General features: G+C 40.0%; 1 protein-coding gene across 3 annotated transcripts in view; it reads right to left on the bottom strand.

Moving 5' to 3' along the window:
- Positions 1 to 16,737, bottom strand: part of LOC117266975 (palmitoyltransferase ZDHHC14-like) — a 72,768-nt gene that overhangs the window by 37,853 nt on the left and 18,178 nt on the right. For all 3 annotated transcript variants that reach the window (XM_033642440.2, XM_033642438.2, XM_033642439.2), the window contains exon 3: positions 7,570 to 7,730. In XM_033642440.2, the coding sequence (XP_033498331.1) occupies positions 7,570 to 7,730 (161 nt within the window). The remainder of the gene's footprint in view (positions 1 to 7,569; positions 7,731 to 16,737) is intronic.

Below are 16,737 nucleotides of genomic sequence, written 5' to 3'. Positions count from 1 at the left end.
TGTTAAAATCCGACAAGCATGTTTCACAGTGTCTAATCGCTACAGGGAGAGGAAGCTGTATCTAATGTGATTAAGCTAGATCTCATCTTGGAGAATGGCTCGAGCTGGTCTCTCTGGTGATGGGCTGTGTATTAGAGTTTGGCATCTGAATTAAGTCTCTGGCAAGGACACTGACAAAAGCAGTCCCAACAAAGCATTTCACAACAAACAAACAAAGACGATAAACACAAAGTAATTAACACAGGGTGCAAGTTAGAGAATTATGTGGATTTAATTAATTACTTCACCCCTAAAAAATAAAGTAAGAAAATCTGATCACAAAATAAAAGACGTGATGTGATTAGACGACCCTGGGCTAAAACCTAATTCTTTTGGTTTCCATCACATCAATAATATCCTTCATACACTAGGATTTCTCATGCCAAACATTTACAGAGAGTATCATCACATCACCCAGTCAAGTATCTCCGCCTGCATCAGCAACAGGGTGTCTGGCTTTTGTCCCCTCAGCAAGACTAAAGCTTTATACAAGCAGTACACTTACGCAATCTTCAGTTTGTGATGACATTATACACTTTGGCAGAGTGGAAAGAATTAGGGTACAAAACCACACAGCAAAAGTTTAAAAAGTGTGGGTTGCACTCCTAGCCCAGAGACTACAACTACCATTTTCATTCCACACATATTATATGGATATATTCTTGGCAGTAATTAGCATGCATGAGCTTGGGGAACATACTAGGGGTTAACCAATTATCGACCACAATGTTAAGCATTTTTGCAATCATCGGAACTGTTATTTTTTATCCGCTAACCGGCAAAATAAATGAATTGAGAAATGTGCTACTTTGGCTCTCATATCACTGCCTGTCTCTGTTTTTATTTACTAAAGAAAAGGTCTAAAAGCGCAGTAGGCCTCAAGGAGTCTTACACATGCTAATGCGAGGGAAGACAGACAGTGGAAGAGCAAAGGCTCTTTCTTTTAGATAATGCTGAAAATTATGCTCTTGCAGAATTTATTTTAAACTGTGCTTAAAGGCATTTAAACAAAGTTTTGTGTTGGAGTTTGTTACTCTAAATTTTGACACTAAGATTTTCATTTTTATTGCAAATGTATATCAGTATCAAATATTTGTTATCCCTTGATTACTAACAATGAGCATCAGAATCGGCCATGACCAAAACATATTTGTCAATCCCTAGAACATGCACACAGATGCACTTCAGAGCACTCACGTGCCCACCTTCAAACACCCGTATTGACTGCTCCTTCAGTCATGAAAAGCCTAAATGTCATGGCATCCTCCACTGATGTGCCCATCCTTCCTCCAGCAGCACAAGCTCTAAGCCTTCCAAAATCTATTTCCTATGCTGGCCCAGGGTCTGGCTGGCAGCTTTGGAAAAACTGTGTGGCTGCCCTGACATTCACCAGCTAGCTTGGACCATATTTGGTAGAAGGAAGGAAACAGGCAGCTCTGACCATCTCTCACTCTGATTAATGCTTCAGAGAGTCTTTTGGATTTGGCATGTGCTAGCTGAACTGATGCCAGCCTGTCTAGTCCTGACATATTGGGCAGGCGGGCAGACATGCATAGACATCAAACATGGCACACTGAAGAGAAATCAACTCGTCTCCATCTCAGGCCGGGATAAACAACAAGCTGTGCTACCTTTCCTGACCCCACACTCTGTCCCCGAGCCCTTTATAGGTGCTCACAGTATTTCTGCTGCTTTAGGATGATACATACAGTATTATATTGCAAATGACGCAAACATGTCATATTTGATTTTATTTGTTTTTAAACAGGCTATACTTCCACCACCCACTCTAACCTCCCTTTCACAGACATCTGTCAGGCAGCAGAGATATCTGCTCACAATGACAGCAGAGGCCTAGCTATCAGCTTTCCCTCCTAGCAAACAAGGAGCATGAGAGACCTTGATGTCTCATATTGTACTGACATTAGGTACCCCATTGTTTCGTCAACAGATCAATAGGAGCGGTGTCGAACTTGAGCCTTGTAGCACTTTGTGACTTGAAAACATCATTATTTATTTATGAGGCTGCTGGTGAATGACAAAACTTCTTGGGCTACTGGTGGCTGACTTACTCAGGGATTTTTGTTGTAATAAAAACAGCTAAATGGATACATAGAATACACATGAACATGATAAATGAGTGTAATAAATAGGTAGTTTATCTATACTCAAATGTTATTCACACCCTCTAAATGATAAGGATTTTAAATGGAAGTTTTTGAGACAAATGTGTGACAGTTAGGTAAATGAAGTGAGCGAGTGCTGTATATCAAACTGTAAATCAAATAAGCAGCAGCTGAGCATATGGGCAACAAAGCCTGACGTGGTGCCGAGGCATTACATTCTGGCAGCAATGACATCAGGGTTTTTCCTGGCTCAAAAGGAGGTAGAGGTGGTACCATCCTGATCGTGTGCACACGTGCAACATATTTTAGAAGTTCGAATACATATATTTATAAAATAAATTGTGGCTAAACTGTTACATGGATAGACAGGTGTTTCTATATTTTGAATTCCTGCATGTTAAAGTTGTACAAGAAAACAGAAATAGAGGCGCTGGTAGTTGTTTCAAAACAAGCCAAGTCCAATTGCCATTTTCAACAGCATTAATAAACTCTAACTGTCAATACAAAACTATCATTGAACGGCAGGAGAAGGAGTTTTGTTTTCTCTGGTGACTTTTTTGTTGTGATTGCAATGACTTTTCTAGCCGAAACACTGTGCTGCACTGGGCTGGCCCTCGCAAACAGCTCTCTTCTTCCTCTTTGGCAGTTTAGGCAGTGCCTTTCTCGTAGAAATGCGCTGATTACAACAGTGCCACCACATCGGCGTAATGCCACTATTGCAGTTCCACCAAGTGCAACACTTGTTACAAAATGTTTTTTCCATCATGACACCTGTCAGAGTGTTGTTGAATGCTTGAATGCAGGTTTGAAATTTGACAGAGGCGACCACCTTGTAATTCTCTTTGGAGTTACCCATGCTCGCTAAGCCTGTCAGCTTCTTTATTACCAGCATCTCCACAGTTGCGTAAGGACATATGGGTTAAAAAAAGAAGCCGTGAGTAAAAATGGATGAGAGCTGTCTCAGTGTGATGAGAAAGAAATGGCTAGGAATGAGTCCTGGTGTAAGTAAGAGAAGGAGAAATATGGAGCACTTACAAGAGCAAGCATGCACAAACACATATACACAAAATGAATAAATAAGAGTGTTAACATGAGCAGTGAAAGACGATACTATAAACTATCGTGCCACTCCAAAATTAATTTTCATCACTGCCTCGAGACAAACTGGCAAAGAGAAAACACAAGTGGTAAAAAAAAAAAAAAGAGTAAGGAAGAGAGGAATAGACAGAGACAGGCGTAAGTGTTTCCTTTTAGAAGACATTGTGAGGCTGGTTGGTGTTGGGGCTTGGGATGGGGTTGGATGATCAGGCTAAGCGCTAACAGATGTGCTACTAATGTCTTGCATGTAAAGCTGCCACGCCACAGCTGGGACCAAGCAACACTGCACGGCACAGGTCTGAACTAAAAAACAGAAAAGGTTTGAATAGAAGGACAGGGCATTGGGAGGTGTGAGCAGAGACACTGCACTATGAGACTGACAGAAAGAAAAACAAAACAGGGACGAAGAGCAAGAGTGCAATAAGCAACTCTATGAATAAAATGTGTCTCTACATTTTTACTCATGGTGGGAAAACCCAGTGACCTTTACCAGTAGCTTAAATCTAACATTCCTAGCTTAAGGATACAAACCACCTAAAGTATTTATGTGTGCGTTTGTGTGTGTATAAAATGTCAATGCTATTAGAAGCCAGGTTCTTTCAAACAGAAGATAATGGGACCCATAATGGCACCAACACTAAAGCAGTCTATTAGTCTACTGGCAGCCATTGGATGTGGATGTTTCAGGGAAAGACTACAGATACCTCAGAGCATCCCAGCTACAAGCTCTTCTACAACTGAAATAAGCTTAACCTAACTGATCTAAACATTCATGTAAGTTTTTCTTGGACTTGTTTAACATCTGTCTGAGTGCATGTGTTGACGATTTCTTAGACTCCCTTGCAAAGCTATGCCGAATCCCTGCAAGCACACCAGTCAGCAATTAGGCTGATCAAAAAAATGTTGCGATAACCAACAGGAATGTGGGCAAAAGCTACAAAAATAAGAACCATGTTGTAATAAAAACAACAGAATTTTCCTTTAGGGAAAGCCTAATCTGTTCTATCATATCACCGCCTGTGCTTCAGCTGCAGGCAACCAACAACATGACAACAATCTTTTGTCTGTTAACAAGAGATTCAAGTTTAGAACCAGCCAATTGTTACGCTTGGAAATGCACAGCACAAGAGCCAATTGGGATGAAATGATAGTGGAGAGGGGTGCAGAGTGCGGTATTTGGGTCAACATTGTTCATATTTTCAGCCTTTAATTTGTTTATCCTTTGAGAGAAATGCTTGCCAATATAGCATGGTACTTTCTGCACAGTGCTGTTTCAGCCCACTGCTCCAAGCTCTTGCTTTACCTTCCCTCCAAAAGCTTTTAAGTCTCCTAATGAGATTAATTAAGCCAGTCCAGAGTTTGTTTAATGAGGCCCCAGTGGCCTGAAGCACAGAAAGGACCATCGCTGGGAAATAGAAGCTTCACATCACAAATAAAAAGGACCAAAACTTTAAAGGGGATTTTAGAAAAAGGGTTTAGAAAGTTAAACCTTTGAGTAAAGCAGTGATCATCCATTTAGCTTTAGGGCAGCGGGACACGTTTGGAGACTGGGATTCAGTCCTGCAATTTACTAAACTGGCACCATTTCCAGTGTAAATTCCAGTCTAATGTGTCCTTGATTGTCTCCTTAGCTCCTCTGGAAGAGGCCTCATGTAGCGAATTGCACTCTGATGAAAGTATTACTTTTGCAGTCACAACTTCAGTCATGATGGTTGCATTTATGTAGCGGCCTCAAACAATTTCTGAACAGGTAAATTATTGTTCATTGCTTTATATTGTCTTTTTAATGTCTCCCCTATGATGGGAACCACCACCAGGCCAAAAAAAATCTTTTTTTTAATGCCCAAAATAACACCGGTCAACCATTACAGTTTTCCTCTATGTTCATTTTGCAGCAAAGCCCCATGTGCCATGAACTGCAGCGGCACACCAGGCCAAGAGTCCGTGGCTGGTTAGTTCACATGTCTGTAATAATATCAGCCCAGAAGAGTGTCTGTTATCTATTTGCTAAAGTCAGCTGAACATCTGACGTGAAGATGACGTTGGTAGGCTACCAGTTACAAAGAGGCTCGGTGGTGAACGACACGCTAACATGCTAACAGATTCAGAGATTTTATGTTTTTAGCTGAGCTAAACCAGAGAATACTTGGTTAAAACAGATCAGTGATGCTGTTTTGCCCTCATTGTTCTCCGTCTTAATAAAAACTCCAATCCTGACATTTGCTCCAGGTGTTCACTACTATTTTGGAAGAAGGAAATACCTTGAGTAGCAGGCAAACCAGCTTTAAAAGTATTTTGGCTTGAAATACGTGTTACGTGGTCGATGTGATTCATGCCGATGTGAAGAGTGGTTCATGTTGATTTCAAAAAGTAACTAATAAAGATTTGGGCAAACAGGCTGAATATTTAAAGAACTCTAAAGAATTAAATGTGAGAACAAAATCTGGTGGCAGTAGGTGGTAGACTGAGTGTTTAGTTGTATTAGTGTGTGATGTAATATTCTGAACTTAACAGAATGTTCCAGCTGTTCTATTATTTGCCTTCACTCAGTTAGTCATTGTATCCACATTGCTGATGATTACCAAAAAAGTCACTGTGTAAATATTTTGTGAAAGCCCTACAATATCACAATCAGGTCAAAAATACCGTGATATTTGATTTTCTCAATATCGCCAAGCCCTGGTCCATTATCTGTGAGATCATATATAGTGTTAATTGTAGAGAAAGGGAAAATTTCAATGGCCATTTGAAATCTTCTCAATCTCAATTTTTTTGCTTGATACCAGCAATGAAACCGCAATGGTAATAAAACAATCAGCTACATCTGGACAGAGGCTGCATCCAGATACTGAGGTCCTTGCATTACTGCATTAAATTTAAAATAAATTCCTGATTTCACTATATATGATGTAATGAATTGTAAACAGTGAAGCAACTTGGAGTCTTATTAACAGACTGAATCCACATCAAAAACTGTTGTCTCAGCTATTTCTGAGTCACGGCAAGCTCCAGCCAGTGCTGTGCTGCTGGTAATTCAGTTACACCGTATCAAGTGGATCCTAATGCACCAACAGTTTTACCTTTCACATCACAAATTAGATTCAGAAGTTATCCAGATGAAATTTACGAGGCAGGTTATACATCAGATGGGGACCTTTGGAGAAGTTGGGAGTGAAATAAACAGATCAAAAGCCATTTGGCTGAAGCAGCACCAATATTTCACCTTAGCTTAAATGCAGAGTGCCAGTAAAGTCGGGGGAAGCTTGATCCCCATTTCTCTGGCTACACAGACAAACTCCAGACACATCAGCAAAATAATCTGGCACTCTTTACAGGAGGTTGTAAAGGCACACAGCAGCTCCAGTGGATCAGTACCATGCAGAGAAGCTTGCTCAAAGACAAATAAGAGTATCTAAGATAAAACATAACCACGGGCTCAGACAGGGAGGAAGAGCCTGGAGATACAAAATAGAGTAACTGAATACAGTGCGTAAAAGCATAAACAGGGGTGGTAAGAAAACACAAAAATAGTGAGAAGACAGGAGAAGCACAAAAATGCAGAAGCAAAGAAACAAAACCTCAAGAATGGGTTTTCATTCCCATTTTTCATATCTAAAGCTGGGCTCAGATACCAGGAATTTTGAAATCGAGTTGCATCACGCACATGAGAGGAAACTTCACAGATGTTCTTCTCTCTGATCTCAAACATGGACACACTACAAGATTCGATAGTAACGGTGCATCACACACTACAGGATATTATTAAGATTATCGTGCCAGAGGGAGCATGAAGGCACCACCTCACGTACTCTCAAGAGGAAGCAGATGTAAACAAAATGGTGACTGACATGGAGCAACATCTTGCTGTAAAGTTCAAAATGCTTTTCAATGGAGGAAAAAACAGAAGGCTTAATGAGTCTGGATGAGAGAATGGTTGGAGAGACATGATCAACGCAGGTTGTCTATTATTCAGCTTGAATTGGAGGTCAGTTTTAACATCTGTGAACAGTAATAGGCTAGCTAACGTTAGCCTCAAGGGCTAGAGTGTTTCCCAATGCTTGGCAACACGATCAGCACCTCCTTACTGACATAATCATAACCATAATCATCCAGTTCGGGAGCTTTAAGGCTGAATCTGTATACCTCTTAAATTACCAGGTAACCTGGGCCGAACACCAGTAATGAGTCCGACCAAGGTCCCAGACAAGGTTTCTCCTTCAATTGTCAGGAGGGGTGAATCAGAGATAAAACATCCAAAAACTCTGTAGTCTGAGGGTGGCGTAAAATAACTTGATTGAAGTCTTACCTATTTGCCTCTCCAGGTCGGCTGCTTCATCTGGGGTGGCCCTGGGCAGCACCCCTGGGTCACTGAAGCTGGTTCTCAGAAGTGTCCCCAGTACAAATAGAAACAGCACACCTCCTATAACTGGGATGACTGGGGTCAGGTGCTGTGCCAGGAACGGACAACTGGTGTGACAGGAAGAGATAAAGAGATGTAAGCAAACAGCAGACCAGAGTTACACAGTTCAGCCAGACGGGTAATACCTCGCTATGTACTTAAAACCTGAAAGTTCAAATTGAGTCTTGGAGGATTACTGAACAAACGTCAGCTGATGGCTCAAGGGGCTATGTCTGTCTGCCCAAATACAATTTGTTCTTCTAAGCATAAATATTTGTACATAACAAGCCATTGCAAAACAACTGCAAAACAAAAAAAGATCTCTACTTTTAGCAGAGACAAGCCATCACCTCTACGAAGTGTTAATACCTGTGACTTGTTGCTTAATGAACAGTAAGTGGATATACAGACGGGAACACACATAAGGTTCAGTCCCCGTGTTGTAATCTGTTCTACTGAGACAATTTAGCATAATCCCATTAAACATCCACGGTGCAGGTGGTTATTACAGTAATCACATTTAGTCCCACAGAGGTGGGGCACAGGCTGCTGCATCTCATTTCATTTCTTGGTCTCTCATCTATTGGATGGAGTTTGGGGGTCAGTAAAATGGTGCCATTCAACATAAGGGAAACTAAAAACTAAGAACATGTGGTAACCATATGTTTTTGGGGAATACAAAATGGTACTGCAAGGTTCACAATAACAGTGTTTACATTAAGGTTCTTGCTCTTCTACTCATGTACTGAAATGAAAAGCAACATGCCAAAAGGTGGTGTTAATCAAACCTTTAAGTATTGATTCTTTTATTTGTTGTGCTGAAAATACATCTGCATCAAATACTTTTGTCAAGTGACTTTTATTAGAATAAACTTTATTTATTTAAAAAAATACTTAAGGCGCTGTATGTAAGAATGTGGCCAAAGCGGTTACGGCACTCAAATTCAAAATACTGCTATGAGTCGTGTCCGCCCCCCCTCCCCTACAGATTCGAGGTTGCTGGACAGCGGCACGCTGGAGACTGATTTGTTTGCCCACGGGCGGCTGCCATGGCAGGGCCGCGGAGCCGCGTCCTTGATCTTCGGTTTTCCAGCGGACTGTTCGAGCAAGTCCGGCTTCTCTGCTGCTAATGCTGCTGCCGGGATACAGCTGAGGAGACTGCTAATGCTATGTACTGGGACACTGCTAATGCTGCTTGCCGTGCTGCTGTAGCTCAGTCGTAACTGTAACTGATGCTGAGACTCTACTGACTGCGTGACTGGTAGACGGCGGTGGGTGGCGCAACAGGCCAAAACACAAATTCAAAACATAAACATGATTTGCGGACCGTAAAAATTTTTTTTAAATGTGAATATTCTGGCTGTACTATTGTTGTCGGTGAGATCAGTACGTTATATGAACTTTATTCCTTAGTCTCTGTGACATATTAGGAGGATTTTACAACTATTTTCTTTAGATTTTTTACATATAGCTCCTTTAACACTGGCTCCTTTTAGTACAGGTAGAGGTTATTTGTTTGTATATCATGCATTAGTGACTCTTGCAATAGAAGCACCATTTATTGCTGCATTACACTGAATGATGAACAAAAAGATGAAGCTAATTATAATATCACTTTTCAAGCAAGGGAGCATAAAGCGCAGACTTCGCATAGACAGCATTGATAAAAACAACCCCAAATAAAGACAGAAAACCTTAAACAGCAAATATATAAGAGATATATATATATATGCTTATATTTTAGAGATATATATATATATATATATATATCTAAAATATAAGCACACAGTTAAAAGGACTTATGAGATAAAGTTACAAATAAATCATCCGAAAAGAAACAGTGCCCATCGAATACGAACGAGAGTTGAGATGCCATTGCAGCCAACGCTCAATCACCCTTTCGACCCAAACCTGGTCTTTGTAACAGCTAGCAGACCTAAACCAGCAGATCTATGAGACCTTTGTGGACAGTAAGGAGTTTACTGAGTCTACAGTCTACTGCGACTGGTCATGTAAAGCCTTGTATGTCATGGAGTAAAATTTTAAATTGGATTTTAAAAGACACTCTTAACTGATTGGTGGTATAGGTATTATCACCATCTACTAATTGCATTAAACAGCACTCCATGATTGACTGCCATTCAAAAATCCATGCAGAGAAACGATGACTGCATGATCATAAACTAACTGAGGATGCTTGAAGTGACAGTAATGGCTATAATAAACCGACAGAGGTCAACCATTGTGTTTAGTCTGTTTGTAAGCCGTAAATTTATTTAACACTTTACAAAAATGTCACACTGTACAATCCTTCTCTAACCCTGACATGTATGATAGGTTGCTGACGGACATTATATCACTATCCCTCTATCTAACCAGCCTTCAGATGGTAACACCTTAGGGGGGCTGCAGTTACATCCGCTGATCTATGCCAACAGCAGTTACTCTGATAAACCAAGCCAAACTATATTTAGGCTTGCCATGTTGGGTTCCATCAATGGTGGCGGATATGGAGGATGTAAATATGGACCTGGAGCATTTACTTTGCTGATCTGTGCTAATTGGGTTCAAGCATTATATGCTGCTTTCACCTGAACTGCTGGAGATAACTGCCCTTCAGGCAGGGGAAAAGGTCAGCCAACACATGACACCTAAGCAAGGAACACAAAGGCTCACTAATGTATTAGTGCACTCTTGAAAGAGTGCATGTTTCTAATTTTATAAATATAAGTGGCTGGCATTATGCCATATTCTTAAGTGATTTGAAGATACATTTTGCTCATAAGCAGAGGAAGCCAGTTCACTATTTTTTTTAAATAAAAAAGACTAAATCTGATCCAGATACATACAATAATTCTTTTGTTTGGAAGAGTGTTTAGGCTGTGACAAACATAATGTATACAACTTGTGCCATTGCCCCATCTAAGTGGACACAGGCCAGTCCTGCTGCTTCTCTACATCTGGAGTGAGACTGAACTCAACAAAAAAAAACACGACTTGTCTAGGACATCAGCAGGAGGCTGCAGGCAGGACAACACGGTTGACTGCAGCACAAACATTTCTCCAGTCAAAAACTCGCCTGGAGGTTCCCAAGGTCACTGCACTGGACACTGACTGTGTCAATGTACAATACACACATCTTATGTCAGACACTTGCTAACAGAGCGTCCATTTTACAGTTCTCAGTGATTTGTGGTTCTTCCCCAGCCTCAGTCCTCTGAGCTGGGCTGCGTGGACACACATCATCCGGCACTGTGTCCTGAGATTTTAATCCAATACAGGGCATATTCCCATCTCTGGCTGAGACAGTGCTACAGACTATTTTTTCTGCTTATAATCTTCCAAATCTGGCTTTCATTGTTTAGACAGAAAGCAGCTCTGTTGCTCCTGTCTATCAAAATACTTTGACTACAATCACTAGATGTACTAGTTGCATGTAGGGATGGGTCACGATTTTCGATTTTCGAATAGTCGTTTTGTTTTTGAAAAATCGATTTTTTAATGTGACTATTACTATTCGCTGTCTTATTTCCCCCCCTTTATTTGACATGCAATTCAGCTCCTAACCGCACGAGGGCAGTGTAGGATTATCCGAAAAATTGTCGAATACTTGCCACGATTTTCGAATAGTGTTTTTGCTTGTGTTGCCCATCCCTAGTTGCATGTATCCCTTAGGCTATGCTTTGCCTCTAAATTCATGCAAACCACACAGCAGACATGATTATACAGCCAAGCATTAGCCTATTTTACTTCATTTGCCTAACACTACTGCAACAGTAATGTTTTGGTAATGTAGGCTATTCAAAGAAGAGAAAAACAGGCTTTGGGGGGGGGGGGGGGGGGGTGGGGGTGGGACAATATGCTTATCTCCTGATTCAATACTATCACGATACTCCGTTGCCAATTCTGAATGTATTGTGATTTTTAAGTATTGCTATTCAACAAGTATTGCAATTGATAATATGATTTATTGTTTATTTATTGTAAAATCAAATATCAAAATATTTTGACCAAATACCTCCATATTACCATTACAAAATTATTGTAAGATTGACTATTGGTGCTTTTAAAAAATATTAACACAATGTGATTTTTGATAAATAATAATCAGTAATGTGGATATTAGGGGTGGGGATGGATACAGCATAGTATCGCGATACTTTTGTGTGGCAAGATTGAATCATCACATAGTGCCAAGTATTGACTTTTTTTGAATTAGTATATAAATTATTAATATGACAAATACAAAATTAGACTTTGGGTACCCTACTAGAATAATATAATCAATTGCTTTTTCAGCCCACTAGATACATTTCGCTGCAAAGTCCCACACTAGACCATGGGAAAAAGTTAAATCGTACATTCATAATAAGTATATCTGCATATCATGAGGCATATTTCCTAAAACACTGCACATCACATGTCAGTCAGTCTATCTGCCTTTTATTTAAGCAGCATTATATACTGCATAGAAAAGTGGTAAATCAACTAATAACTGTTTTTATGGTCTTATTTTTTTAACTAATTCACACTTGATCACAAAATTAAAAACTTGTTTTGTTACATGATGTTTTACAAACATAATGAAATTTATCTAGACAACAGGAGTGTGCATCACATCGCACATTCATTCACTTCATTATAGGGTTGCAATTAACTTTAAACAAATCCCAATACTATAGATTTGGAGTTGTCAATATTGCTTTTCTGTGTACTGTAAAGAGCAACGGTTACAACTGAGATACACCCTGCAAAGAGCTGGTACAAACAAAATGACTGAGCAAATTGTATTTTCTTGCTCTACTGCCACAGACGGAACAAAACGTATGTTTTCAGAAAGACAGATTTGCTTCAACTGCCAGAGAGAAAACAAATAACGAGAGAAAGCCAGCAGATTTCTGACCATTTAGACAGTGCTGAGAGGACAATTCCTTAAGAAATGCTGAAATGAGATGACTACTCACAGTCACGCAGGGAAAGAACACGGTTCTTTGTTTCCTTTCTGGAGAGTTAAGTGCATGAAAAATGCATCATCATCTTCATCACACAGTCAACACAAACCATCCTGCTGTTGGCTGTTAGTGAACATAAATATCCACACTGAAGCCTGTAGGATTATCCGTGTCTTTTAATGTTTTTTAATGTTGTTATGAATGTGATGCTGTTTCTGAAAAGTTCCCAATGACCAAAATATCTGGAATGTTCTTCCACCAGGTAAAAAAAAATAGACATAAAGCAATCAACATCTATAATACAGATGTATTTGTTTTTCTATGTCAGTACAAATAGTTATTATTTTTCTTGTTGTTTTATTTATTCAAATAAAATTTAAAGAGCTGACAGCAGAGTAGCTCGGCTCATTTTACAAATTCATGAAACATTTTTAATAATAAATAACAAAAATAAAATCAGAGAAACTTCAGTGGAGCTTTCATAAATGAGAAACAACAGAATCACACGGGGAATATTTTTTTTTAGCATTTCAGAATAAGTGATGGATAAAAACAACACAATGAAGCTTAGCTGCTAAATGTCAGCCCCACCAAAACATGCCGTCTGTTGGGAAAAGACCTGCCTCTCTGACTGTTCCTAACAACCACTGTGTGTACGAGTCTGCAGATTAGCTGTCTGTCTGCACGCGGAAAGCAGAAAATTTCAAAGTCTGATGTCATTACTGGGCATTTATTCATCTCCCCATTCAATCTGTCCTCTATTTTGTCTGATTGGTCACACATCACATTAATGAATCCACCAATTAGAGGTGCTAATGGGAAATCACTGCAGCTGTAAAAAGCTTGGCAGAATTTGAGTGAGGGTGCTACATTTGTAACAATTAACCCCAAGCCAAGATTTGCATGGTTGTAAAGTGATCAATGAGAAAATTAAGCCCTCCTTCCGAAATTCCAAATAAATGCAGAGGTCATTAAGAGCTACACATCCACAGAATCAGTGATGAGCTGCATGTTCTCACTTTCTGTAGGGAAAGCTAGAACGTACAGATTTGTGCTCTCTTCCATGAAAACATTATATTTCTAAACTTGTCTGCTGGAAAATGGTGATGGAGATGGCTGAGAGTGCAGCACAAACTGCTGCCTCTGTCCTCAGAAGCCGTGTCTCAATGTGTCGGACATCGGGAACATAATGAAAAGGCAGTCATGTGTGGTAGAAAGTGACAAGTCGCTAGAAACGGACAGAGATTAAACACTGAAGCCATTAAAGAGGGGGGTGTAGATGCCACATCATGCCTGCCTCTTCTATGGACATGGATCAATAGAGATATGTCGACGAGCTGCAGGTAAGCAACATTTTGCCTGGTTTAAGATCCCCCTGAAGACAATGTCCTCGCGATCAATTTTTATCAGTCACTGGACATGAGCAGTGAAGACAACGAGCAATTTTGGAAACCACCGCTGAGTGGATATCGACAAGGAACTGGACATTTCCAACTTTACATCCTCATTTTCCTTTTAGTTTGATACCAAATCTTATATTTAACTGGGACTTTAGGGGCTTTGTTGCCATGGAGACGGACAGTATCCAATGTCAGACATGGTAAATTTTCAAAAGGGAATGTGGTTACCCTGGAAACAGCCACATGAGTGAGCTGAAGCCTCCAAGGAAGAAAAAAAGAAACAAAGACATTCAACAAGATAGAGACAGCATGATGACACTCATTAAAATCCTTTTAAATGTCTCAGAAAACATTTTTTGGCTGATGAGGACGAAAATGGGATTATTGTTGGATGTGATCCAGAAATGGTGTCAAGACAGACGTCGCCACTGGGTGCTGACCACAGACGTAACCTAGGTTGAGGATTAAGGTGATGGAGATGTCTTCATGTGTTCCGTTGGTCTTAGCATAGTTTTACAGTCCTAAGTTTTTATCACTAGGAGAATAACTATGTTGGCTGGGACTAAGGCTGTGGTGATAACCACATCACCACAATACTACGGTCACATGCTACCACAGTGATGAGGTCACTACCGGGTTTTTTTGTTGTTGTTTTTGAGCCGATACAATAAATTTATTAAAAAATGCGCTACCTGGGCTTTGATGCAGCCCCTTTGTTCAGTCACCACTTTGTAGCCTCGCTCCATGTCCCACCTACAGTGCTATGCGATGTGTGGTCAATGTCACCAGTAATAGCCTATCAACACTGACGGCTGTTGAGCCACAGACAACAAAGACGGAGACTGGAACTGCTCTGCTTGGCGGTGGACTCGGAGCCGGTTGTGGAACATAAACCAGCAGATCTTACTGCAGTTGCAAAAACAAACCAGTGTTTCCTCTGGTTACATTCTGCCGTTAGCAATAGTAGTTACTGGATATAACCTTAGTTATATGAGTGCAAGAACTGTAAGACGAGGAAGAGGGAGTAAGAATGTGTCTGGACACAGACTATCATAGTTTATAAAAATGTAGTGTAATGATGATACAGACATTTCATACACCGTGTAACACGGACAAACCGATAGACATTCAACCCACGCTGGAGTGTTCGTATGAGTCAGCCGACACACAGTTTTTCACAGTTAGTACATAATTCAGTCAGCAATGTAGTTCATACACTTCGCTGTTAAACCACAGAATTAAACAATAACACTGATCACGTCCAAGCTCATAGTGGTCTTTGCGCAGGGCACCAAGTGTTGGCGGGGACACTTTAAAGTTCAATGGAAAACTAAGACCAAAAAAGTTTTGGAGGGCGGGGGCAGTATTGCTGTGAGAAAACACAAGAAAAAAATCCATACTGTTATATAGCTATGAGATAGGATTGGAAATATTCTACTCTCAACACATACTGTATAGAAAGACACTTGTATGGCAAACCAAAGAGGGCCTAAAGCTGAAATAATTTATTTTCGACAAATCCCTACAAAATAAAAGCTATGGGTAACTGCAGAGATTATTGCTAATACTCAAGGTAACAAAGAAAATTACAATGCCAATACCAGTACCCTTAAGTGATAATAGAATAGTTTATCACTTTTTTCCCACTTCAATCCATATCCATCATGTGAATGGAGGCATTCATTTGCATAAAATGCCACCAGATAGACACCACAGGTTGTATAATATAGCCATACTTTCTAACATTTTGGTGGCATCTCGGCATGCTGAACTGCTAACTCCGTCAAATACATTGTGCTTAACTTCACCACACCACAAACTGTATGAGTTGTAGATGCTACAGTAGTGTGCAAGGCATATGCATTAAATCTAAGAACACGTGCAGTGATTGGCTGCAATCCAAACCATACAGATCCGGGTACAAAAAGAATTGAAAGCAGGTATCGTTTGACTGGAGAAGTTTCAATACTTTAAGGTATTAGGTTATTTCAGTCGATACCTTAAAAAGGTATTGAGTACTAATTACAGCCCTACTCTTCATACTAACAAACTGTACTCTAAGCGGACAACGATCATATTACTATACAGAGAACTCTAGACAGACAGATCTATCATTGGCTACTGTGGGATCATCTGAAATAAATTTAACCAAACATTCATAATGGAAAACATCCAAAATAAACTCCTCTTGTAATGACTGTCAAAGCTCTTTTCCAACTCAGTTAAACCTCCAGCACCACAGGCCAACAAAAATAGCCTCATAGGCCATCAAAGCAATCAAAGCTGAAGTTGTGCATTATGATAGCTGGTTTGGAACAAGTCAAGTGTTCAAACATAGACTGCAAAGCCAAGGTCTGAGATGACAGCTCTTTGATAGCTTGTCCTGATAATTACTCATCAAAAGGTACTCATTTATAAAAGCATACAGCATGACTGTGTGAATAATGTGTGTGAATTATTGACTGCTGAAGGCAGTGCAATAAAGCTATGATGGCCTATTCCTAGAACAAACGCCATAATGATATATGGTTAACGCATCTGCAAGAAATATTACTGTATGTCACTGTAGAGCAAAGAGTAGCACAATGCACTGTGAGTAATGGACTTTAATCAGAGGATGGTTACAAGCATTCAGACAGCAATAAGCAGCAGGAGGACACATTATGTTGACAAAAGCAAAACCTAATGTTTGCTGTGTCTTTAAATAAGGAATGCTCATTGCT

Source organism: Epinephelus lanceolatus, chromosome 15, assembly GCF_041903045.1.
Source record: "Epinephelus lanceolatus isolate andai-2023 chromosome 15, ASM4190304v1, whole genome shotgun sequence".
Lineage (NCBI taxonomy): Eukaryota > Metazoa > Chordata > Actinopteri > Perciformes > Serranidae > Epinephelus > Epinephelus lanceolatus.
The sequence above is the reverse complement of the archived record's forward strand: the minus strand, read 5'-3'. Positions and strand labels throughout refer to the sequence as shown.